At 40.1% G+C, this 25,939-nt stretch overlaps 1 protein-coding gene across 1 annotated transcript in view; it reads right to left on the bottom strand.

Moving 5' to 3' along the window:
• The window catches only part of ror2 (receptor tyrosine kinase-like orphan receptor 2), a 42,238-nt gene that overhangs the window by 15,039 nt on the left and 1,260 nt on the right, over window positions 1-25,939 (bottom strand). Inside the window, exon 2 of the mRNA XM_074618125.1 lies at window positions 932-1,003. Within this exon, the coding sequence (XP_074474226.1) occupies window positions 932-1,003 (72 nt within the window). The remainder of the gene's footprint in view (window positions 1-931; window positions 1,004-25,939) is intronic.

Raw genomic sequence — 25,939 nt, 5'->3', positions numbered from 1 at the left:
AAATAAGTGTTCAACAGAAACATGATACTACAGGCTTCTCTACAGATGACTCTGGGAAACTCCAACTATACATATAACATATGTATAAATACATATAAATAAAGACATTGTTTACAATAAAAAGAAAACGTCATAATGACGCTTAATTAATTACTAAGCAATTAATAAGTTTGCCACTCTTAATGACAAAATAACGTCAACAATTTGTACAGTTAATGGAATAACATCATTTTTTTTAGATTAGCAGCCGACACTATAAACATGTCTGACAACTCACAGACACTTTGTACGATTTATATCGGTAACCACGGGGCACACGATCTGCACATCACTACAGTCAAATCATATTTAACCCCAATATACATGTGGGCAGACCTCTCAAACAAAGTGTAATTAATGAGGTGTCTGAAGATTAAACCGTTAACAGCTTGATAAAACTATGTTAAACATGAAAAGCCAGGTTAATAAACACAAATGAAGAGCATCAGTGTTCACCTCTGGTTAACCTGAGCAGCAGCCACCACGGCTAAATAGTCACAATATACAGTTTATTCATAACTACAACAACCATTTACCAAAGGAATGAATAATGTCACACAACTGAACAGTGTGGGCGGTTAATTCTGGTCCCCAAACATGGTCCGTGCAACGCAAACGTCAACGTCTGGCCCGACCGGCACAAATGTGCGACCCTGGTGAACAAACTCAGCATGCCCTCCCAACCCCTCGTACTTGACCCCCTTCATCCCTCCAACAACTCCTCAGTCCTCAAGTGGGCGATACAGAGCTAATCAGAGAGTTTCCATGACCACCGTATATACGTTTTCTATAACATTCTTGTGTGAAGGAAGAGGTGACAAAGTGTTGTATGGTTTAAACACATTATATACAACATAAAAATGAAAACTAAATGATAAAATATTTATCTTACCTTCACCTGTGGGTGCAGCTCCACTCTGAGCTTCAGCCAGACCATCGGTATCCGGGGACAGACCTGGATCAGCTGCAGAAATAGACAGAGAGAGGATACAAGAGTTAAAAACTAAAGCCTAAATAAAAGACGTCTAACTCTGGGGTGGTGGTGGTGGTCCCTTAGAGGCTGAAAAGTTTATAATAAAAAATACAAAAGTCATGAACTAAGCTATCCTCAGTTGAGTCCTGAGCTCCATCAGAGAATCATTTTTTTCCCCTGCAATAATATTTATATTATTACCTCTGCCAAGGAGGTTTTCATTCGGTTTGTTTGTCTGTTTGTCAGCAGGATTACGTAAAAACTACTGGCCCGATTTTCATGAAACTTGGTGGACGGATGTAGAGCCAAGGAAGATTTTTCACTTTCATTAACATTACGAGTTGGGAAACTGGCCGTGGCGAAGTCCTGCGCTCACCGGGTGCCCTTCTAGTTTCTCAGTGTTATGCAATAATATCTGCAGTACTGCACTGCTACGTGCATGAGAGACAATCTATTGTCTAACGCTTATCTGGGGCCAGGTCGCGGGGGCAGCAGGCTTAGCAGGGTGCTCAAGACGTCCCTCTCCCCAGCAACGTTTTCCAGCTCTTCCTGGGGAACCCTGAGGCGTTCCCAGGCCAGACGAGATATATAATCTCTCCAGCGTGTTCTGGGTCTACCCCAAGGGCCTCTTACCAGTTGGACATGCCCGGAAAACTTCAAGGAGGCATCCTGATCAGATGCCTGAACCACTTCAGCTGGCCACTTTAGAGCAATGGCTCTACTCCGAGCTCCCTCCGGATATCCAAGCTCCTATCTCTAAGGCTGAGCCCAGCCACCCTACAAAGGAATCTCATTTCAGCCGCTTGTATCTGTGATCTCATTCTTTCGGTCACTACCCAAAGCTCATGACCATAGGTGAGGGTCAGAACGTAGATAGACTGGTAAATCGAGAGCTTTGCCTTTCGACTCAGCTCCCTCTTCACCACAACGGTGCAGTACAACGCCCTCATAACTGCTGACGCCGCACCAAACCGCTTGTCCATCTCCCGCTCCATTTTACCCCCGCTCGTGATCAAGACCCCCGAGATACTTCTCCCTCGCTTTGGGCAGGGACTCACTCCCAACCTGGAAGGCGCATTCCACCATTTTCCGGCGTCATACTATCATCCCGACCGCTTCACACCGCCCCAGTGCGTGCTGAAGGTCACGGTCACGATGGAGCCAACAGAACTACATCATCTGCAAAGAGCAGAGACGCACATAAGGGTATCGTATCTATATACTTAAGATAAGGCAATAGTAAGGCATCAAATAATACAAATTAAATCACATTTAATTGTACTGTAAGTTAAGATTTCATCTGCCACTGACAGCATATATACTCGACTACATCTCCTAGTCTGTTTAAAGGGTTACGTTAAACAAACTAATTTGGTAATTTGTGTATTTGAAGCATACTGAGACATCAACGCCCGACTGTTTCAGTGTTCTCTGCCACGTCTCTCAGTTCAGCTGTGAGGCAAACTGGGTTTTTGCTCTGATATACACAATACATATATATTTTTATGAGCAATATGTGTAATAGATACTCTGGCTGCTCTGTATGATTGGGCCTGGCTCTCCCTGGGAGCTAATCAGGATCAGGCGCATATGTGAGCAGACCCAACGTATGGCTTCGGCTATTAGCTCGACTTGACTTGGCAATGGCTCCTGCTCCTTCCCTGTGATACAGAGCATGTGCTTGACAGATGTGGTGGTGGAGGAAATTGGTGGTGCCGTGGACTTCAGTGAACAAAAACCATACAGCATTCCTTTCAGGAGCCACACTTCCCTCTAGATTGGAGTTTAATCCAGCCCATAGACGTCGGCAGCGAGAGAGACGGAGACTGGTCTCCTTCAGAATGATATGGGTGGATTATTTCACTGAATATTTCTGCATCAGATGCAAATGCTGGATTTGTATTCACCACAGACGAATGTCAAGCATAGTCCTCTGAGATATTAAGCAAGTACGTCTGACCAGTCCTAACTTTTAGACAACACATTCTCCCAACTCGTAAAATACCGCCACTTGATCAGTGGTTGCGTTACTTTTGGACGGGCCGGGGACAACTTTTCAATATACGCTCATTACATGCTTAGTATCCTTTCAAAATAAACTTCCGTTTTCACAGGAAGTTATGTTTAAGCAACACCACCACTTAGTTAGGGTTAGGACACGGTCTTGGTTGACGTTAAGTTCACTGACTAGCGACTCACGTGACTCACAGGACTGACGATACCGACGAGTCACGTGACTAAAGACTGACGTGACAAAATAAGTCAAGGTTACTTTTAGTTTCACACGGGACATGAACATCGTCCTCCTGGTTGGAAGTCTTGCGTTTGTTTGCCCGCCCTTAGCGGACTCTCACCCTCTTAATACTACATTACTTGCTCTGACCGTTGAATAACACCACGGGTGGGTTTACATTGGAGTAAGTTGAAAGCAGGTTCGTCACATAATGCTGCTACGAGGTGCCTCCGTGCGTCGGTTTCCACTTACCAAATGGCGGTATTTGACGAGTTGGGAGTGAGAACGGGAATGCCTTTGCAATGTCTGCTAAACAACTTTAATAGTTATGAGCACAATGCATGGACGAAGCACAGGCATCAAAACAAGTCTTTGTTTGATCTCTCCGTTGTTCACACTCGGCCCGCTGCTCCCATCTGTTACAGATTTATTGCAGAAGTAAAAGAACTAAATGGACTTAATGGAAACAACACGGAGTGATCTGTTCCTGAAAGAACATGAAATAACACTGAGAACAACTAAACGTTTTCAATAATTTCTATCGTCAAACTGTCTGTTTGATTGGTTGGGTGGTTCAGTATTGCATTTCAATAAAGTTGGGGGAGTTCTGTTTTGGATCCGGTTAATAAAATACTTGGATTTGCTAAGCATCTCTCTCCAGATCTGAAGTCCCTCCTTGGACTTTTTTTTATTAGCAATGTGCAAAACATTTGGGTAAGCTGACTCCATCATTTTCAGTCTCCGTTGTCTCTTTTGTTTTAATTTTTCTTCATCTATTGCTAAAAATGTTGATTGATCCATTGCCCCCTTTGCCTTAAGCCCTGTATTAAAATCACATTGCTTGTGAACTTTTTTAAATGTATTATTAACAATAAAAACCACAAAATATATTTTTGTCAATCATTACATTTTTACAACAATAAATAGATTTTTTTTAAAGATTTTTTCCCCAAAATTCATTCTGTTTTAATTCACGTTTCTACTGTATTCTCTTACACATAGACCTCTGTAACTTGTCATACACTAACGCCTACAACACACTAATAAGTTAACACAGTAATCACTAATCCCAGTCATGGTTTTGTTTTTGGTCAAACCAAAGACTTTTAGACTAGAGCATCAGTCAGCCTTTGGACTTGGAGGTCGTTGTACCTCTTTCCTTTTCTAAAACAGCTGATGGCCAAGGTTTTCCAGGAAAGTGCAATGCTTATAACTCTACGAGGTTCCCTCATCAGTCCTAGCTTCTCTTGGGACCACTACTTGGACGGTATCTTGACCGTTGTCCCATTCAGAGCTTGTGATGTCTGAGCTATAGCTTTGTCATTCTCATGCTCCAGTTCTGCTTTTAAATGATCTTATTCATAAATGGCACAAAATCAATATCATCAGTAGGTACAGATACATCTTCATATCAAGAGCTGTCATCAAAACCTTCCAATATCAAAGAAAATGCTGCTCTGCTATAAAACTGTGTCCAGGTGCTGCACCATCATGTTACTGTGACAGAAAGCTCATATTAACAAACTTTAAGGTAACACTTAATTTTACAGGTCCGCAAACTTCATGGTAATTAGGTTTTGATTAGCAAGTAACCTATTGGAAATTTCTTTGGAATTACTGCCAAATTACCCCAATATTTACCTCAAAATTTATCAAAAATTACTTTATTATAAACATTATTCAATAATTATATTCCACTATTTCATATATAATATAGCTGGTAATTTATTAATACATTTCCAGGCATAATTGATATGTTTTATTTCTATGTCTGCTGGTATATAGATAATAATTAGCAAATAACTTCTCCCTGAATCATGACATCAGCTACCAGGTTACATCTGTGTAGACAATAATCACACAATGGTGAGATTTGTGCCTGATCAGAAGTGTCTTCTATTATTATTATTTTTTGTCAAGCCTATGGGCCCTATTTTAACCATTATTTGCTATTTTAGCATATAATTATTAAATAGTGTTTATAATAAAGTAATTGTTGATACATTTTGAGGTAAATATTGGGGTAATTTGGCAGTAATTCCAAAGAAATTTCAAATAGGTTACTTGCTAATTATCACCTAATTACCATGAAATTTGCAGAGCTGTAAAATAAAGTGTTACCGACTTTTTCAATACATATTTATTCATGTTTGTTTCCTCTAACACGCTTGTACTGTGGGTTGTAATGAAACGCTGCAGCCTCTGGTGGCCACTAGTCTTGTTAAGAAGCTGCTACCATGCCATCGAGCCCCCCTATACACCCTGCACCCCACAACACAGTGAAGTAACACACATATCAAACTCAGGTTTTGTTAGACAGTAGCCTACACTAGAAGAAAACCAAGACAAACAAGAGCTGAGCTGAGCTTCCTAAAGCCTGGTTACAGGCGTCCCATCAGACAGTGGCTGTGATTGATTACATGTATCCCCCTGCCTTGGAAAATGAGGGATTTGGGGCAATAGGATGCTTTTCCATCCAAGGCTGAATAAGACTGCTGGCTGCTGCATTCCAACAGCCTGCTGCCTCCGCCATGAAAGGGCCCTTTGAGAGCTGAGAGGCCAGGCCACGGCTCCATCTACTGGGGTTTTGACAGAGGGCCCTCTGGCACACCTCAACACTTTCCTTCTCCCTCCTGTTTAAACTGCTTGTATGTGTGTGTGTGTGTGTCCTCTTGCCTCTCTAACCTTTGTCTCTGTTATTCCCCATCCTCCACCCCTCTACATTTTCTCTGCCCTCACTTACAACCTCTCCTCCCGAGTTTTCAGCGAGGGGTTGATTCAACAGTTCGCAGAGAGCAGATCGGAGTTATACAAACATATCTTGGAGGCAGAGCTACTTTAGAGACAGACGTGATGTTGCTGGCCGAGTTGAAGCTCAATGCACGGAAGCAAATAACCACAGAGTGTCAAGAAAGAGGAAAACATGGCTTAAAACTCAGCTACTGCTTTTCTTCTCTCCAAGAATGTGAGTGTTTAATGAAGTGTTATGAAGCTGCAAGCAGCCATTATGTTGTTTTAAATCATTTGGAGTACGTGGTGAAGGATGTTTAATGAAGCACGTCCTGCTGAGATTGACAGTGCCAATACATATTCATACTGGAGTTACCTCTGTTAGATAGCTGGGTAACAATGGTAAAGAGGTGACACTAATGGTACATGTCCACAGGGGCGTTTTGGACGCTTGCTGGGCTGTCACTAGACACAAGGCTGTCCCCACCTGATTGGACGAATGCTTTCCCGCCATTGGCTGCTGCTCCCAGCTTTCAAACCGGAATCAGTATGGAGGTTCGTTTGGAAACTTTCTTCTCTTATTTCACGAAAATAGTTCACTGAAATGTGTTTCTGAAAACATTTGAGGTGAGAAATAAGACATGCAGTTGCTGAATCTGTCTTTATTTTGGATCGACAACGTTTATTTTAAAAGATTCTCGGGAGTTTTGAGAGGCGGCGAGTCGCGCCGGACGCCCGTGATTTACATAAAGTAGACGAGCCCTCAACCTTTTGCAAATGAGGAGCGGGCGTCGTGACGCCTAGACTCTCGAATCGCGACGCCACGCTACCAAAATGCATTGCGCGGCTGCTTACATAGACAATGAATGGGGGGCGTGGAAAGCACGGAGCCTGTGGACACGTACCATAGGGCTGTAAGAATCTAGCGATACGATATAAATCATGATACAGGGGTGCGATTCAATATGTTGCGATACTGAAAGCAAGATTTTTTAAATCTAATTTTAGGAAAACTGTTTAAGAACACAACGCCATATGCATAAAATCTGAGTATTTTTTTAAAAACTTTTTTATGTAAAACTGCATTTGCATTTATTACAGTCCCTGTAACATCCAACATCATAGCACTACTTTTGGAGCAATCTGAGGCACACAAAACTTTGCATTTAAACTACTAATTAAAACTCTATAGTGTTTTTGAGAATATAAATAGTATCATAAAACAAAATATTGCGATACTCAAGTGTATCAATATTTTCTTACACCCCTAGGTGACACTGTGCAGCTTACTAAGGGCACCTCAGTGACTCTTACCCTTAACTCCTGACAAACTGGAAGTGAAGAAGTGATATTTGACGTTTCATTTTGACACAACTTCTGCTTATGTTTCCACCGTTCTTCTGTGGAAGTTTCTAGAACTAGATAGAGGTAGAGATACTTTCAGAGTTTGGTGGCATTGCTGCCAATAGTCAAGATGTTCTCATCCCAACTTCTCACATTCGAACATGTAGAACAGATGTGAAATCATATTACAACAAAGATGGCCAAAAGATTCCTCAGCTTCTGACAGATGTGGAGATACAACACAGCCAAATAGTGCAGGGGAAAAAAAGTAAATGCATGAAGTGGATATAACAAAAAAATAAAAAATAGTAGGTCTCACTGTAGCCTGTAAAATACAGTGAAACACAGGAAGTAACACCGTAACAAGTCCTCATAAGGTTCTTAAAAGTTCAGGTTATAGGGAGGTTGCAGGTTGTTAAAATACCTGCAGTGGAAACTAACTATTAGTGTGAATGGAGGCCAAAGCTTAGAGGAATAGTGTTCACATTTAACCACATTAAAGTGGCCATGCTTTGAGACTGCCAAATGTAGTTTGCTTTGAAGTTTAAATGGTAAATGGACATATATATAGCACCCTCCTAGTCTTCCGACCGCTCAAAGTGCTTTACACTACATGTCAGCATTCACACTTTATACACTGATGGCACAGCCTTCAGGAGCAATTTGGGGTTCAGTATCTTGGCCAAATTACACCAATATTTACCTCAAAATGTATCAATAACTACTTTATAAAAAACATTATTTAATAATTATATGCTAAAATAGCATATAATGGTTAAAATAGAGCCTTTAGGCTTGAGAAGCGGCTGTGCGCTGCTCTTCATCGGAGGAGGAAAACTAATAGAAGACACTTCTGATTCAGCACAAATCTCACCATTGTGTGACTTATTGTCTACACAAATGTAACCTGGTAGCTGATGTAATGATTCAGGGAGATTTTTAAAGACATTTCAATTAATTTATTTGCTAATTATTATCTATTTATCATCAGACATGGAAATAAAACATATCAATTAACTTTTAACTTTTTCTTAACTATTCTTTTCTTGGAAATTTATTAAATAAATTACCAGCTATTGGGAAATAGTGGAATATAATTACTAAATAATATTTATAATAAAGTAATTTTTTATAAATTTTGAGGTAAATATTGGGGTAATTTTGCAGTAATTCCAAATAAATGTCAAATAGGTTACTTGCTAATTATCACCTAATTAATATGAAACTTGCAGACCTGTAAAATAAAGTGTTACCAAAATCTCATCCTGTTACAACCCTGATTAGTTGTACATGCTTCTTATAATTATTCAGCCCCTCCAACACTAGCTTGTGTTGTATGAAAGACTTCTCTCTCTGCTCTCAAAGTATCAGCACAAACGCTGCGTTCTATCTGTTGATCTGGCACTTGACCTGATGCCGTTCAGACTCTGTATATATATTGCTCTGGTGTCAGTGTAGCCTGAGGGGCGCACATTATCTCCCCCGTTTAAACAAGTCAATTCCTGGTCAACCTCCCTCTTCTAGATATCCAATTCAGACCGCGCTGTGTGCCTCCTCTGTCTCTCTCACTCTTGTCAGCCTCTCAGTTTTCTGTCATGGGAGTTATTCAGGGCCTCCTCAGTTACACAGACAAGTGCTGTCTTAGAAAGAAAGAACCGAACGGCTGTTTTGAGGGTTTATATTAATGGGATCATTACATACATCCCTAGATTGTTCTCAAAAAAGTAATGTTTGTTTTGTTTCATAAAGGTATGGTTTGGTTTGGTTCTACATGGTTTAAATTAGAGATGCACCAATCCCACTTTTTAAGTCCCGATACCGATACCTGGGCTTTGGGTATCGGCCGACACCGATTACCGATCCGATAGTGTTTAATTAATAAGCTGTATGCCTCACTGTGTGGAAGTCACTGTTCTTTTGTGTGTAAGGCAACATCAGATTTGACTTTAACAATGCTTTTTCTAACTATATAAAACAAAATGTAACAAATAAATAAAAAAGTATATATTTTACTTATACAAATTTTTATTTATTATTAAAATAATAAATCGTACACCAGTAATTTAGTAAAAAAAAATCTTGAAAATTATCAGAATATTTATTTATTATTAAAATAATAAATCTTACACCAACAATTTGGTAAAAAAAATTCTGATGCCTCAAACGTTATATTTTCGATATCAATAAAACTTAGCGCACATGATCACTGGCAGCCAGCTGTCCCTATCGGACAAAGCAAACAACAAACTGCTGCCAAGAAACTAAATCTTCAAAAGATCTTCTTTATCTTTTCACTCTTCCCTGATTTGAGTCAGTGGCTGAAGCAGAACTGAGATGGGGGTTGAGCATACCATCCTCACTTTGTTACTGGTTGAAACAGGAATGGCAGACGTAGGACAAGCAGAAGACAGACGTGGTGAGCTAGCCCTCCATAAACTTAATTTGACTCAAGCAATGTCCTGTCTGGTGGAACTGAGCTATCAGGGAAGGAGAGTGAAATGAAGACAAAAAAAATCAGAGCAGATATCCTAAGTTAGTTTCCCAAGCCAGTTAAGAGTGGGTTGTAAAGTCTGAATGCCACATGTTTGAAAGTGTTTCCGGTATTGCAACAAATCTCTTAACCTGTCCCGTCCAGCACACACCTTCTCTCAACTGTGAAAGAAGAGACAGACGATGCCCTGAAATTATGACCCCTCATAAAAGCTCGGGGTCAGCGTATCTGATGGGAGCACCTCCGGTGAAAACAACCCAGACTGCCCTGAAGCTACATACCGTGCACTCACTCACTTTGTTATGCGGCTCCAACACAAAACAGGTCAAATAAAAGAAAAATAACGTGATTTTTTCTGCTACTTTATAACTATAACATACAGTATTGTACTATTAATTAATCTCATAGACATTATGTATTTAATTCATCTGCTTTTAACCCTCTGAGACACACAATAGACCTGTTTTTGTCTTTTTTAGAGAGGTACAGGGGGTGTTTAGGGGGAGATAGCAGGTCATCAGTAGATGCCACATAGAAGTGGTGTACATCATCTGAAAGCTGTGAACCTGAAGATTTGAGATGCTGCTCAGCACTGTGTGTCAAGTTGTTCTAGTTCAGATTGAACCGAGATCCTGAAGAGCTCAGCTTGCATTGTCTTCAGATACTAGTAACACTTCTGTCTGCTCATTGCTGCCGATGTGTGTGACCAGACCTGAATTTCCTCATGCACACTATGTTCTTTCTCTAAAATTTGAGCTTGTTGAGTGTTTGTCACTCTAATTAGATTGGAAACGGTCAGTGCTTTAGCTGTATTGCATCGGTGTGTTAACAATGTAGTGGCTAACAATGCTGACCTTCTGTGACCTTGTTGGGTCTAGATGAGTCTATGAATAATCACAAATAAAAACACTGCTGCCCCCCACTGGCTTTAGGTCAGTTGTTTGTGTAATGCATGGAGTCATGGTGTGAACTTTCCAATATAACTGATCACTATGTAACTGTAGAGTTCTCGTCAACACTATGGAAAGGTTTAGCCTCTTTCAGCTTGTTATTTTGGTTTGACAGTCCACAACTTTACTCTTTGGCTCAGTCACTTCTTTCCGGAGTAAAGACCAAACCAGGAGCTAAATGAAGAGTGAATATTGAAGTTCTATTCATCAGGTTGATATAAATACCTGTGGCTTCAAATACCTACGCTTCAAACTTAGTTTTTTGTGTCAAACCTCCTCCCTCCACACCCTTTAAACGTTGTAGGAGGGCACGACCACAAATATGCCCACATTCATTTGAAGCATACCAGCCGATTAGACAGTTGTCAGGCTATTAAATAGGCGTTATCAGTCACTATAAGCCCCATAGATGAGGGTCAATAGGGGCCTACTACACCCACTAGTAGGTTTTGTCATCTATTCACGTGGTAGATCACCAAAAGAAGGTATAAAAGAACACAACAGCGACCTCTAACGACCGCTGACTGACTTAACCCAAAACACTATGTTTTCCCTAAACCTAACTGTTTTTTTTTGCCTAAAAAAGTTGTAGTTTTGTTGCCTAGACCTAAAGAAGTTGTAGTTTTTCATGCCTAGACCTAAAGAAGTTGTAGTTTTGTTGCCTAGACCTAAAGAAGTTGTAGTTTTTCATGCCTAGACCTAAAGAAGTTGTAGTTTGGTGCCTAGACCTAAAGAAGTTGTAGTTTTGTTGCCTGAACCTAAAGAAGTTGTAGTTTTTCATGCCTAGACCTAAAGAAGTTGTAGTTTGGTGCCTAGACCTAAGGAAGTTGTAGTTTTGTTGCCTGAACCTAAAGAAGTTGTAGTTTTTCATGCCTAGACCTAAAGAAGTTGTAGTTTTGTTGCCTAGACCTAAAGAAGTTGTAGTTTTTCATGCCTAGACCTAAAGAAGTTGTAGTTTTGTTGCCTAGACCTAAAGAAGTTGTAGTTTTTCATGCCTAGACCTAAAGAAGTTGTAGTTTTGTTGCCTAAACCTAAAGAAGTTGTAGTTTTGTTGCCTAAACCTAAAGAAGTTGTAGTTTTGTTGCCTAAACCTAAAGAAGTTGTAGTTTTATTGCCTAAACTTAAAGAAGTTGTAGTTTTCCCTAAACCTAAAGAAGCCTTTCTGTTTGTGTTCAAAATGTGACGTTTCATTCAGTTTTACATGTTAGAACGTGTTGCTTTTGAGTTTCACTTTTACAACATAGTAGGCATAGTAGGCCCCTAATGACCCACATCTATGATGCTTACAGCGACTGATAACGCCTATTTAATGGCCTGATAACAGTCGGACTGGGCGCACCCAGAGATATTCCCCCAAAATTCCCTCTATAAAAATGAAACAGGACTTTTGAACTTGGCTTTATCCGATGTTCTCATTTCTGTTCTGGAAATGTATGCACATATTTAATAAGGAAATGCCTCATTTATCCCTGTATTAACTACAGTTATCTGAAATGTGAATCTATAAGACTGCTGAATCTTAACAAACATGCACCAAGAGCTTGCTTTTTTCCAGCTGCACTGGAAGCATTCCTGAGATAGAAATGTGATGGTGGTGAAGTTCTTCTCAAACACAAACCATGTCCAGATGTGACTACTTTTGTGACACAGGCTCCATCACTATCATCTAGACATAAACACGACAGTCTTTCTGCCATAATGACTGTATCATGGCACTCTCTGGATTGTCAGATTGTATCACGTCTTGCCTGCAATGGAAATTCTCCTTTACTGGCTCTGATGCTGTTTCCCACCTTGCGAGCCCTCATCACGGCGGCGGCTTACAGAGGGGTAACTCCATCCCTGTGACTGAGTTAGAACAACAATAGCTATCTCATAAAAAGGGAGGCACTTCCCTTCAAATATTTGGCCATTTGGAGGCTCAAAGACAAGACAATAAATGAGACTGAAGGTCGTGATGGGGGAAGAGCTGAGTCATTTGCATTTTATTGGCTCTCTGATAAGCGTGTGCATACCAAGCTAGGTCTGTGGAAAAACTAGGGTCAGCCACAAAAAAGAAAAGCTTTTGGATGCATGTAAAACAAAGCTCTAGTGTCAGTTGTTTATCTTTCTCCAAACCAACTCTTAGTCATTCTTTCCTTCACCCAAACAGACTGGGGGAAGAGCATAAATATGAAGCTGAAAGGTACGACGCAGCAGAATATTACTGAGATTTTAGTTGTGAACAAACTCTGCTCCCATTTTCTTTTACGCTTCCTCTTAGGCCCCCGTCTCTGAGCTATGATTAACAAAGCATCTGCTGTAAGAGGAGGGACAGGCTATTAGTTTGACAACCCTGCTGTTAACATATTTCCACAGACCAATGGGAGACTGTAAAGGCCAACCACCTCTTACAGAGAGCATGTTTTACTCATCTGTCTCCATGAACAGATATGCTTCACTTTCAACAGATGAATCAATCAACACAAAGTAACCAAATGGGACCCGTCTCTTTTGTCAACACTACTTTAGTCCAATCTCGTTGGAGTCTTCTTGCTGGCCAACTGTTGTGTAACGCCCATAGTCCTTCAAATCACACACATATCCTTCACTCTGTATATGCTGAACTTGGGAATAGTGATCCAAGATCCCCAGTTTCACTTTGATGATCATGTGTTTAACTCCAGTGGTCCACTACAACAGACTGATGTTTTCCTGGTATTTCAGGTCACGGCCGCTGTCCTTTCAACACATTATTTACAGGACAATATACAAACTATAAAGCAAAATGTCACAAAGTACTTGAAGATAAAGTCCACTGAAAAACCACAAAACCGTGTGCCTAGCTGGGCATGTACTGTACGATTTTAGAAATGTTGTTGTGTAACTCCTACTCCGACTGTACGAGTAGATCGTTTGCGATTTAAAGCCAAAGCTCACGATTTATGTGCTCACACTGTTCGGTCCGGTCGGCTGCTGCGGTCCATTCTGGCTGTTGACCGTTGTCAATAAAGATTCGATTGAAAGCTCTGAGGCAGGTAAAGTTTCTTTGCTACCAGACGTCTGTACGGGTCACAATGCTAACGAGGCAGAAACGTGCTGCCTTGATCATCTGTGTCATCCTGTCTGCTGAGACGTCTAAAAAAAAGAGACGGCAGCATAACGTTATATGGACTCGCTGTGGCGAAGAAGACGTGGACAGTATGGCTTGTCCATTTTACAGAGAGAATTGGAGGTAAGCTTTCTATATCTATTGTAGTCTACATTGTTATCTTGATAGCTACGCACTGATTATTGTAAAAAAAATAAAGAAAAAAGGGTTCTGACGTTGGGGAATCGGCTCGTGGCTCTGCTTCAACTGTGCGAGAGCCTGTGGTCGGCCGACCAAAATTTCTGACATGTCAGATATTCATCCTACTGTTCGACGGCCGGTCGGGAGGAGTTAATCGGTCCTCCGTCCCCCCTGTGCTCTGCACGGCAAACAATGCCTGACGAAGCTGTCCGACTCAAAAATGAGTCAGGCGGCTCAAAATTCGGGCCAGAAACGGGCTAAAATCGTACAGTGTATGCCCAGCTTTAAATGCTTTCATATAAAACCTGCATCACTAACACACAGCTGTTTTTCTTTGTTTCCTATAAGCTCCACATCGTGGAAATAAAAGGTTTTCACCTGACGTCAGCAATTTGCTTTAATGCTGAATAATCCAGGATCCAGGACACATTGCACAGAGCCGTAACGCTGTTTCTATTAAGTTAAGAAGGAATGTGAGAGAGATCCAGCATCAAATATAACCTACATAAATACAAAAAAAAGCCCCTCAGAAGACAGTTACACAGGTAGAGAAGTATGCACCATAAAACATGAGAACACATCCTGGGACACTTTAACAGGATAATTATGAACAGACTCAACAACACTGCCTTTGGCTCCAAATATCTTCTAATCCAAAAAAAAAACGATGGCCAGGCACATGTTGGAATTCAGCAAGATTAAAAACATCCACAAGCCGTTCCTCTTCTGGGAAATGAAAAAAATAGACTTTGTTGTTTTTCCACAGAAATATATTCTTGATTAATAACCGTTGTGACAAAACATCTTATATATGCAAACTGAGACACAAAAGGTCTGGCAGCTTCACAAGCTTTTAGTGGACCTTTGACCTCTGAGTGTGTGTAGAGGGGTTGGAAGGGGCGGGGCGCTCACTCGCTTTAACAGACTATACAATTTATGTAATGCAGTTCAAGAGGTGGTCCAAACCAAACAACTGATAAAACCTCCACACTGAAGGGAGTGTGATCCATGACGTGTGTTTTGTCTGATGAGAATCCAGCCGCACTAATTCGCCAAGACACATTCAACCTCCTCAAGTCCCCACACTTTATAAATTCACCCCAATTACCAACTTTTTTGGTCACCATGAACACTGGGGGAAAATCGGCTCCACACAGGAAGTCACAAATTTACCTCCCATTTAAATGTTCCTCCCTAAACAGCTAGGAGTGATAACTCCTCACCACCCACAAACTTCTTAAAAGAAGTCCTGGTAGAGCCTGAAAGGAACTCCTCACTGACTGTCACACCTCCTTTTGAGTATATTCTGCATTTGCCTTTAGAGGGCTCTGTATCCCGACTGTAACTAAGTACATCTACTCAAGTACTGTACTCAAAATGTTGTACTTTACTTGAGTATTTCCATGTTCTGCTTCTTTCTACTTCTCCTCCAAGGTTCTCTATTTGTCAAAGCAATCCCAATGTCAAATTGCGCGATACACACATCGCGAAAGATTGCAATCAAGGATTTTTTTTTTAGTTAGTTGAAAGAGAGTATCATTAGAAAACTCCACTTTAAAATGTAATTATTCTTTTTTTATTGGTGCCTTTTGTGTTCAGTTCAATTTGTTCAATAATTTGTTGTTTTTAGCAGTATAATGAAAGAGGCAGAACTTAGTACACTTAAATATCTGTATAATTATCGCAAGCAATATCGTTATCGCGATCGCGACAATGTAGTTTTTAGCAGGTGAAAACTGTATTTTATGAATTGTAATGGTCCTTTAAAGGAATATCAGCAGGTAAAAAGGACTGAGTGGGATATAATCTGTCAGATATAATTCTCATGAATGAAATCAAACCATTCTGAGGTAGAAAAACTTTTCTGTCACAAAGTAGGAGCTGCAATCAGTTTCTGGCAGGTGAAAACTATGAGTTGTAATGGTCCTTTAAAGGAATCTCTGCAGGCAAAAAGGACTGAGTGGGTTGTAATCTGTCAGATATAATCCTCATGAATGAAATAAAACTATTCTGAGTCAGAAAAAATTCTGCATTCTGATATCGCATATCACATATTTTCCTTATATCGTTGCAGCCCTATTGGCTTATGAAAATCTTTGGTCTCAGGTTCCTTCAACAATGCTCATTAAATATGTTTATATATAAAATGGGAAATCACACAAATAAAAGCAAAATGATAATCTAAAATATAGTGCAGTTAAAATAAATATGAACATGAGTGAATATAAAATAATAATGTTAATGTAAATTTGTAGTTTAGTTGAAGACAGTATTTCAGATGGGAAAACTGAATATAAACAGGATGCAGTATGTATAGAGAAGAATAATATGTTAATATATAGTGTATATACCAGCTGCAACATTGAACACATTAATGCAGTCACATTTTTATGTGTTTACGTTGTTATAAAGCTCTGTTGTGCAACCACCTGATGTTAAGTTTATTTTAATTGTTTTAATTGTTCTACCTTTTGGTTGATTTATTGGTGATGTTTTTGTTTTTTTTGAGTTTTTGTTTTTATATTTGTGATTGTTTTCTTTTCTTTTTATGCAAATACAATTATTATTATTGACATTGAACTGTGTGACACCCACTCCTGCACTAATCATCCCGGTAACCATAGGTGTAATAATGTATTTGCCAGACAACCAATAGGATTGTATTAAAAACTAGGGCTGTCAATCGATTAAAATGTTTAATTGTGATTAATCGCATTATTGTCAATAGTTAATCGCAATTAATCAGAAATGAATCACACATTATCTGTTCAAAATGTACCTTAAAGGGAGATTTCTCAAGTATTTAATACTCTTATCAACATAGGAGTGGGCTAATATGCTTGCTTTATGCAAATGTACATATATATTTATTGTTCGAAATCAATTAACAACACAAAACAATGACAAATATTGTCCAGAAACCCTCAAACCTCCTTCCAACCTGGGAGCTGGCCACATATAAAAAATGCATCCTTATCTTCCAACATCATCCAAGGCCAAAAAATCCTTTTCTCTCTGGAACGCTTCAGAAAATAGCAGTTCTCTGCTATTGTCTTCTTTCTGTTCACCACTTCAGCGCCGTCTCGTACTCGGATACAAAACGTCCTGTTTACACTCCACACATAAATACAGACATCACACCACGGAGCATTAGAGAAACACAGGGCTCTACACTCAAACCATGTCATACTGCCTTTCCTCCTACAAACTAGCCTACTTGTGGGCCTCCACTTCTGTTTCTGCTTACCCGCTCCAGTAATTAACAGCATATGTGAACATTATGCCCCTTTGGTTTCTTTTCAAAATGCAATCAAGATAAGGCCATCTATGATATGAACGATATCGTCTTTGAAGCAGCAGCACTAGCGGTTATATTAAAACCTAAAGCTCTATGATTGTTTAAACTACTGATCACCAAGTAAACAGGAAGTTTGCCGAGAAAAAGCCAGCCAACTAATATGTCTCAACTCTTGTAACAGCAGTATGCTAAGTCCAACAGAGTCCATCCTGTCGACAAGTCCATCCACACAGAGCCCTGTCCATGGGAATGCCTGCGTTGCTCTAATTAGTCCCAGATCCAGGACTATAATGAGTACCATACCAAACACACACCAACATACAGCAGAATGCTTCCTGTTAGTCATTTCTCTCGGTGTTGTCACCTCACATCAACAAACACAGGAAAGAGTTGAAAAGCTCCTAAGCGTTACTGTGGTTTCCAGCTGATCGTTGTTTCTGGATTTCTTTTTTTTCTTCAAATTTATGATGTAATTTATTTACTTTTATGCATAAATGATGGTTGATGGTTCCCAAGCCTTTGGCCATGGGCCGGTACCAGACCACGAACATTTTCTACCAGGCAACAATATATGATTCTGCAAAATACACCAGAAAAATAATTATATAATGGCAAAAGGTATTAAAAACCATTGTCATTACATTCTGTCACTCCCCAATAACAGTATAGTAGGTCATCAGTAGCAGATAACCAGTCCGGCTTATTTGTTCGAGTGTGTTTACTGTTCATCTTGACTGCTCTCAACATGACTTGATAGCATCTATATGGCCCTGTTCAGGCCTGGTATTAACATTCGTCCTGAGTGAGACGAACACAAGTGGACAGCTTTAAGTACGTCTGTTCACAGCTAGCATTAGAATGCGTTTCCACATGCGTCTCGAGTGGCCACTTGTGATCCGATCTCACTTCCCCACTCAAATAAATGCGTGGTAAACATGTGGCTAATACAGCAGATGTTGTGACATAATATTACAGGAATGTCTGTAGTAATATCCTACATATTCGTGAATTTGTGTGGTCCCCAAAGACCTCAGCGCACGCCGCCGGCACCGCTGCCTTTGCCAGACAACAGCGGGGTTACAGAGCTTCAGAGAGCCGGGGAGGAGAGAGAGCAGGCGGGCGTCAGCTCCATGCAACGCAGCGGAACAAAAACACAGACACATCTCCGACAGTATGATAATAATAATGCACTTCCTGTGCGTAGTTTCATAGTCTGTATATTATGTAGCCTATAGATAAGATATATTTGAATCAAATACACTTGTACCAACAGAATACAGTAGAGCACAGAGGCCGTTTTCATTCCGCGGATCCCAACGGGACACGAGTTGAGTGGGCGGTCCTTAATGTGGCCCGGGACACATCCGCATACACACTGCTAAACGAATGTGGTTATTTGTGGCCCAGACCACCTCTGAATGTGGTCTGAAGGATCCGATCTCAATGCGTCTTGAGTGCGTTCACACCTGTACTGAGAGCTGTCCTTTTTGGAGCTCTGGCTGTCTGTTGTGGTACAGCTCTGTGTATATCAACACAATAGCACCCTGCAGCCTTCCTCGAGCCATTTCACACTCCTTTGAGAGCTTGTCACCAGCCAGCAATTAGCTGCAACTTAAGAACAAAGCCACCACTGTTGCAGTCAGGATGACTCGGCACTATAGACTGATACAGTGATGAGGCAGCAGATGAAAAGGTGACATTAAAAGAACTGCAGGTGAAATTTAGGAGGAAAAAAAACTAAAACAAACTGCATTGTAATTAAACTGTGTGAACTGTAATTAATAAAACCGCAATTTCCTTTGGGAGGGAGGAGCAGTACACAGATTATAATACACTAAGAAGATAAATGGTTAACTTTATTAATCCCCATGCATTGGAAAAACAGCTTTAATAGTACAACAGCTTTGAAACAGCTCAATCTTATACCAGATATCAGAGGTAGATAAAAAATATGAACTTTAAAAGCTACACTTACTGTGCGTTCCGATACCCATACCATACTATTTATGCTGGCTTGCATACTATATTTATATATCTATAATATATCTATATTTATATATTTATACCCAGAATCCTCTGCGCAGTGGATATATGAGCAAGAGAGTCAAAATTCAAGGAGCAAAGTTATGACAAAGTAGTATGTACATGCATACTGCATGCAACAGTACGTACTTTGTAAGGGCAGCTGCATTACGTACTGAGGTAAAGAGAGAAAGTATGTGATTTGGAACGCAGTGCTAGTTTGTTAGAAGACAACAGTGAGCTGGAACAGTGCCGGATCTGGAGAAATATTTATGAGGTGGGGGAAAACGGAGCTGCTGCCCAACGCCCGCTGCAGCCAGAGGATATACAGTATGTACTGTATATACGCATTAATGCAATCAAACTTTCGAGGTTGTAGCGGGCTCAGTTTTAAAGAAAAAAACATGTCATACTAGCTTGTCACAGAAGAGGTTAAATAACACTCCAAATTTATGCTAAATTTTGGCGAGGAAAAACTGGCATGGACATTTTCAAAGCTCAATGTGAATGAAAATGGGTTCTATGGGTACCCACGAGTCTCCCCTTTACAGACATGCCCACTTTATGATAATCACATGCAGTTTGGGGGCAAATCATAGTCAAGTCATCACACTGACACACTGACAGCTGTTGTTGGGCTTCAGTTTGCCATGTTAGGATTTGAACATATTTTTTTATGCTTAATGCAGTACCTGTGAGGGTTTCTGGACAATATTTGTCATTGTTTTATGTTGTTAATTGATTTCAAATAATAAATATATACATATAAGGGCTTCACCCATATAATCCACTCCAACTGTCTTTTGCTTTCATAGCAAATATTTTGATAATCGATCACTTAATTTGCTGGGTTTCTGAGTTGATCTTCATAGTAAATTTGGACTGTTGGTTGGACAAAATAAGCTATTTGTCAACTTTGGATTTAGGAGATCGTGGCCAGCAGCTTTCACTAATTTCTGAGATTTTATAGACCGAAATACGGAGATTAATCTACACATTGATTGATAGTGAAAATAATTGTTTGTTTCAGAGCTGTGTTAAACCACCTGAGACTCGGTATCGAACGGCGACGCGTGACAAAGCCACCTAAGTTTGCAAACATTAGCTGACATTAACCACCATAAACTACTGGTACTACAGGCTGCAGCAGTAAACCCACGAGTGTATTGAATTTAATGTTTTATTCAATGTTTTTCACTTGTAAGAGGAAGATTGTGTTTTTTTTCTTTATTCTAAAGTTACGTAGTCTTGAAACATGTTATTGTCTTGTTGTCCTTGACAGAAGACCACTCTGACTTCATGTCCAAACATGGGATAAACTGTACTCCAACTCAACCGTCTTATGTCGCTCCAAAGTAAAGTTTTCACGTCTTAGCGTGGAATTAAGTTCCTTGCTCTGAAAATTGTGGGAAAAGCCAGGGCCCTGAACGCTTCCCTTACATTTCCACAAACTCCAGATGAATGGATTGACCTCTGGCTAACTCCTCTGGTGTGTCCAGTGCTTCACTTCACAGCTAGACGGGTAGGGGGAAACACGGACAGGAGGTAAAAACCCAGTTTGTAATACATTAGATGGTGTGTGGGCAATAAAACTTTAGGAAAAGCTTTTACGGTGGGTTCCATGCAACACTTAATCATCTCTCCTTATGTTTATGAGTTACATCAGTGCCTGGCCTGTAGCTAAATAACAAAGCCATTAGTTCATACAGTACATCCAACCACAGACAGGTTCCACCCCGCAGTGGCAGATGGATTTATTAAGCTGCGTCTAATTTGATTGGTGCGGCACCTGATTACAAAAGCCAGCATTACTATTTCCCCTAAATAAGAATGAGACTCTGCATTAATCACCCTCACCTGCTGTTTTATGTCTGCATTTAAACATGGTTTCAGGAAAGGAGTATATTACCAATAAACTGGCGGGGATGGTTTAGCACAGAATGAAGCAACACGTTGTATTATTAAAGGAAAACGGCACTAGTTATAAGAACATTGTAGTCACCAAAGTAATAGCTAAGATCTATGAATATGGCAACATCACTAAAGGGAAAACAAACTTGAGCAGACACACAATAAGACAAGGTTGTAAACAAAGTGAGAGATTAGCTACCATTTTATTTGGAGGTGAACCCATAATGTCAATAATAACCTTTAATTGCAAAGGAATCCCTACTAGAACTACATTAAATATAGGAGGTTAAGTTGAAGCAGAGAGTGGTTCTGTAAACTGTGATGGATGTTTGCAACTGGCAATTTTGGGTACCCTGATTCGACTGTTATCAGGCCATTAAATAGGCATTATCAGTCGCTTTAAGCCCCATTGATGTGGGTAAATAGGGGCCTACTACATCCACTAGTAGGTTTTATCATCTATTCACATGGTAGATCACCGATAGAAGATGTAAAAGAACACGACAGCGACCTCTAGCGACCGTAGTAATCATGACAGGAGCAGAAGTCAGGCGCTGTAGTATAGACAGTGTGAAATTCCATAGGGTGTGGAGGTCGGGGATGATGGATGGGACACAAAACACAGGGTTTTCACCCAGGAGACTGGAGTTCACATCAGAAATACAATGTTTTTCCCTCCCTAGTTTTGTTGCCTAAACCTAAAGAAGTTGTAGTTTTTGTTGCTTAAACCTAAAGAAGTTGTAGTTTTGTTGCCTAAACCTGAAGAAGTTGTAGTTTTGTTGCTTAAATCTATGGAAGTTGTAGTTTTTGTTGCTTAAACCTAAAGAAGTTGTAGTTTTATTGCCTAAACCTAACTGTTTTTTGTTTTTTTGCCTAAGCCTAAAGAGGTTGTAGTTTTGTTGCTTAAACCTAACAAAGTTGTAGTTTTGTTGCTTAAACCTAAAGAAGTTGTAGTTTTGTTCCTTAAACCTAAAGAAGTTGTAGTTTCGTTGCCTAAACCTAAATAAATTGTAGTTTCGTTGCCTAAACCTAAAGAAGTTGTAGTTTTGTCGCCTAAACCTAAAGAAGCCTTTTTGTTTGCCTCCAAAACATAACATTTCATGCAGTTTTACAACATGTTAAAACGTGTTGTTTTTAAGATTCACTTTCACTTTTACCACACAGTAGGCCCCTAATGACCCACATCTATGGTGCTTATAGCAACTGATAACGCCTATTTAATGGCCTGATAACAGTCGAATCGGGTGCAGCGACTGTATTGGGTAAAGGGCAAATACCTTGTATGTTTATGAATGGGGTTTGGCATCAAACCTTTTTTGGTAACAGAAAAAGAATCAAAAACTGTCAAGTACCAAAAGGCGACAATGAGTGTTTGTTCAGATTCGTAATGTTTTTCCTGACTGAAATCAAAGTCTTGCCAGTTCTAGGCTTTCTATTTAGCTAGAGTTCTTGTGCGGCTGCTAATGTTTGGACAACATTTAATATTTGGTTTCTGTGCTAAATGAATAACGATGTGCAAGTATGCAGCTGGGCTGGTTTTTCAGTGACAGGGATGATGGAGCTCTCTTTAAACACCCCCCACAGCAAAGGAAGGCCCTCTGGCCCCATTTCCACCAGCAGCTCCGCCTTTCTACTCTAACCCCAACACGGTGAGTCATATAGCTGCGAGTACTCATTAGTAATACGCTTCCACTTCATTCACAGCTGCTGCCTGGGCTTTCAGCTATTTCTGGTTCTTCCTCCAAATGATGCCCTCACATCATTTCAGTTACTCAAATCGCTCTCACAGATTTGTCAAAAATACTTTAAATGCTGACCACTCAACTGGCACGTTGAATCGGTCCGTCTCATTCTAGGATATAAGTGATTTCACCCAATGACGGTTATAATTGCTCTCTTTTTTTAACGCCATCTTTTGTTTTCTTCTTCCACAAGCAAGGGCAACAGGCTAAATAATGACGGACACATTCTCAATTTGATTTCTATAGCACATGACGACGGATAAAGAATAATTACATCAGATTCACAGTGGTAGTGGTCAGTTTGTCTTTCCAACACGTTCTTTGTATTGGAACACAGACACTAGCTGTTACCACTCATGCCGTCGCAGCTCATACGTGCATGTGGTTTGTTGTTGATGACATTATCTTGTTGCGTCAGAGCCCTTATTTTTTTGAGTGTATTTTCTACCTTCAAGGCAGCCATTAGTTTCACTTCACTACACTATGAAAACAAACCTGTAAAGACTTGAAACAGTAACAGCCGACAAGATGTCTGCTGCTCTAGATGACCGAACTCAGGCATGTTTACATCTTGACTTTTATAGCTAAATGAATGGAAGCCAATAGCTGCCTTAAAGACAGGAAAACCAAGGCTGCGGTTGAAAAGTCAAAAAAATGACGTCATAATGTCTTCTCATAACCACTTTTCCTTGACCTTGATGGAAAACGTCATGAGGTCAAGGAAAGATGTGATTGAGAATTCAGAAGGACTGAGGAAAAGACAACTGTGGTATTAAGAGAATCCGTAATTATGATGCGACGGCGGCGGGTGTTAGTGACGCTGATCTGCCGTGGTTAAACTTCAATGTTCCGACGATGGACTAGAAGAGACGCTGCTTCCCCCCGTGCGTTATTAAATAGCTCTTTCAGTGACAGACTGCTTCACCCGCGGTGTGTGGAGAGAGATACCACAGGAATTCAGGCTTGAATTCAAATATAAAGGTATGTATGTTAAATTAAAGAGGACCTATTATGCTTACTTTCAGGTGCATACCTGTATTTCAGGCTTCTACTAGAACATGGTTACAACCCCCGCTCCAGCTACGCTCAACTTGCTTTGTTTAGAGGGCGTGCAAAACTAGTCGTTATGCAAATGTGTTACTTGGTGACATCATCACATTACAGAAGAAAAGGCAGCAATTTCAAGAGCAGTGTTTCTCTGGGGGACAGTAACTCCCTTTGGTGTGGACTTTGCAGACTTTCTACATGCAATTTTTTTTTTATATAACACACTAAAGGGAGGAAAATAGCACAAATGCATTATAGGTCCTCTTTAAAATATTTAACAAGTGAAATGAATCTGGATACCGGGATGTGTGGGTTTTCATACATTCACACGTGAAAACATTAATTTCACCTGTGCAATTTTCAAATTAATTTATAACAATGTTCCACAATCATGAATATACACTACGCTGTCCTATAAAGGACAAGGGGGATGCACAAAATGATGGACACATTGACTCATGTATGAATATCAAATAAGTTACCATATAAGGACAAGAGCTGCTTTTTCTTCTAGAAGAACAACTGCATTGATTTCAACTTGTCTTTTGAAGAACAGAGCGAGTGTTGCCAGATCTTGTGAGAGAAACAAGCAACCAGGTCTATAGAAACAAGCCCAAAAGCAGCAACTACCCCCCCAAAAGAAGCGACCGTACCTACCACAATATAACAAAGAAAGGCAGCCACGTGATCACTTCATATATATGTATGAATTTATTGGATGGATTGCATGCATTAGATTGCATTTTTGCATCCATTTATCCAGTTATAAAGTTGAAGGTTTCACATAATTTTTGCATCCATTTTAACCTGTAACTTTAAATTGTTCTTGTTTGAACTTAGAGTTGAATGTTTCACATCATTTTTGCATCACTTTTTAGCTTGTAACTTTGCTTTTTTTGTTATAAACTTAAAGTTGAATGTTTTCTGTCATTTTTGCATCCATTTTTAACTTGTAATTTTACAAGATTAGATCTAGAATTAGATGCATGGATCCTGCAACAGGATAAACTAGACAGATTTAGAGGAGAGAGACCGGAGCAAGCGCAAATAAGCAACTACACTTTAGAAACAAAGCCCAAAAAACGCAACCTGTAACTACCAATATTTGTAAGTGACTTCAGGAAAACAAGCCCAAATTCGCTTATTATAAGCAGACTTGGCAACTCGGCACAGAGCCCTTCTGCACTGCTTCTTCAGTCCTCAGTGAGGTCATAACATGAAGAAATGCTGCTTTGCAGAGCCTATAAGGGGTTAAAGGAGCTAATCATTTAGCTCTACCCTGCGCCCCACCTCCTCCCATGCCCCTTTAACTTCATACCAAATGGTGAGTCCTCAAAGAAGCCAGAGCTGAAAACAGGAAATCTCCCCAGCTCTCTCACCTCCCACAGGGGGAGTAAACGAATTAGCATGACTGACAAAGACAAGAGATCACCTCGAGCTATGCATTCAATTAACATGACAAGGAAACAGTGGCCCTTTGAGTCTGACACAAGCACCTTTTTCTAAGAAGAGTAGGAGCTGCAAGGAACACATGTCAACAAGCTGAAAGAGGACAAAGAGGGTTTAAGTGATCACATAAACTTATAGGGGGAGAAAACCCCCACCTCCACCAAAACCATCACACATTCCCCCTGAAAACTACCACAAACATCTGCAACATTAAGGTGAAATGTGTGTGAACAGATGCCTTTTAAGGGCAAACAAGCTCCATCTTAAATAAATGACTAAAAGTTTTAGAAAGAGAATACGATAGCTTTTGCATCTCTCTTAGCTAGACGACTTATACTTCTTAAATGGAAGGAGAAGTATACTCCAACCTTTAGGATGTGGTTTAAAGATCTCATACATCCTTTGGTATTGGAGAAGATTCGCTATACTACAAGAGGGT

Source organism: Sebastes fasciatus, chromosome 19 (assembly GCF_043250625.1).
Source record: "Sebastes fasciatus isolate fSebFas1 chromosome 19, fSebFas1.pri, whole genome shotgun sequence".
NCBI classification, from domain to species: Eukaryota; Metazoa; Chordata; class Actinopteri; order Perciformes; family Sebastidae; genus Sebastes; species Sebastes fasciatus.
Note: the sequence above shows the minus strand (reverse complement) of the source record. Positions and strands in the feature narration are given on the sequence as shown.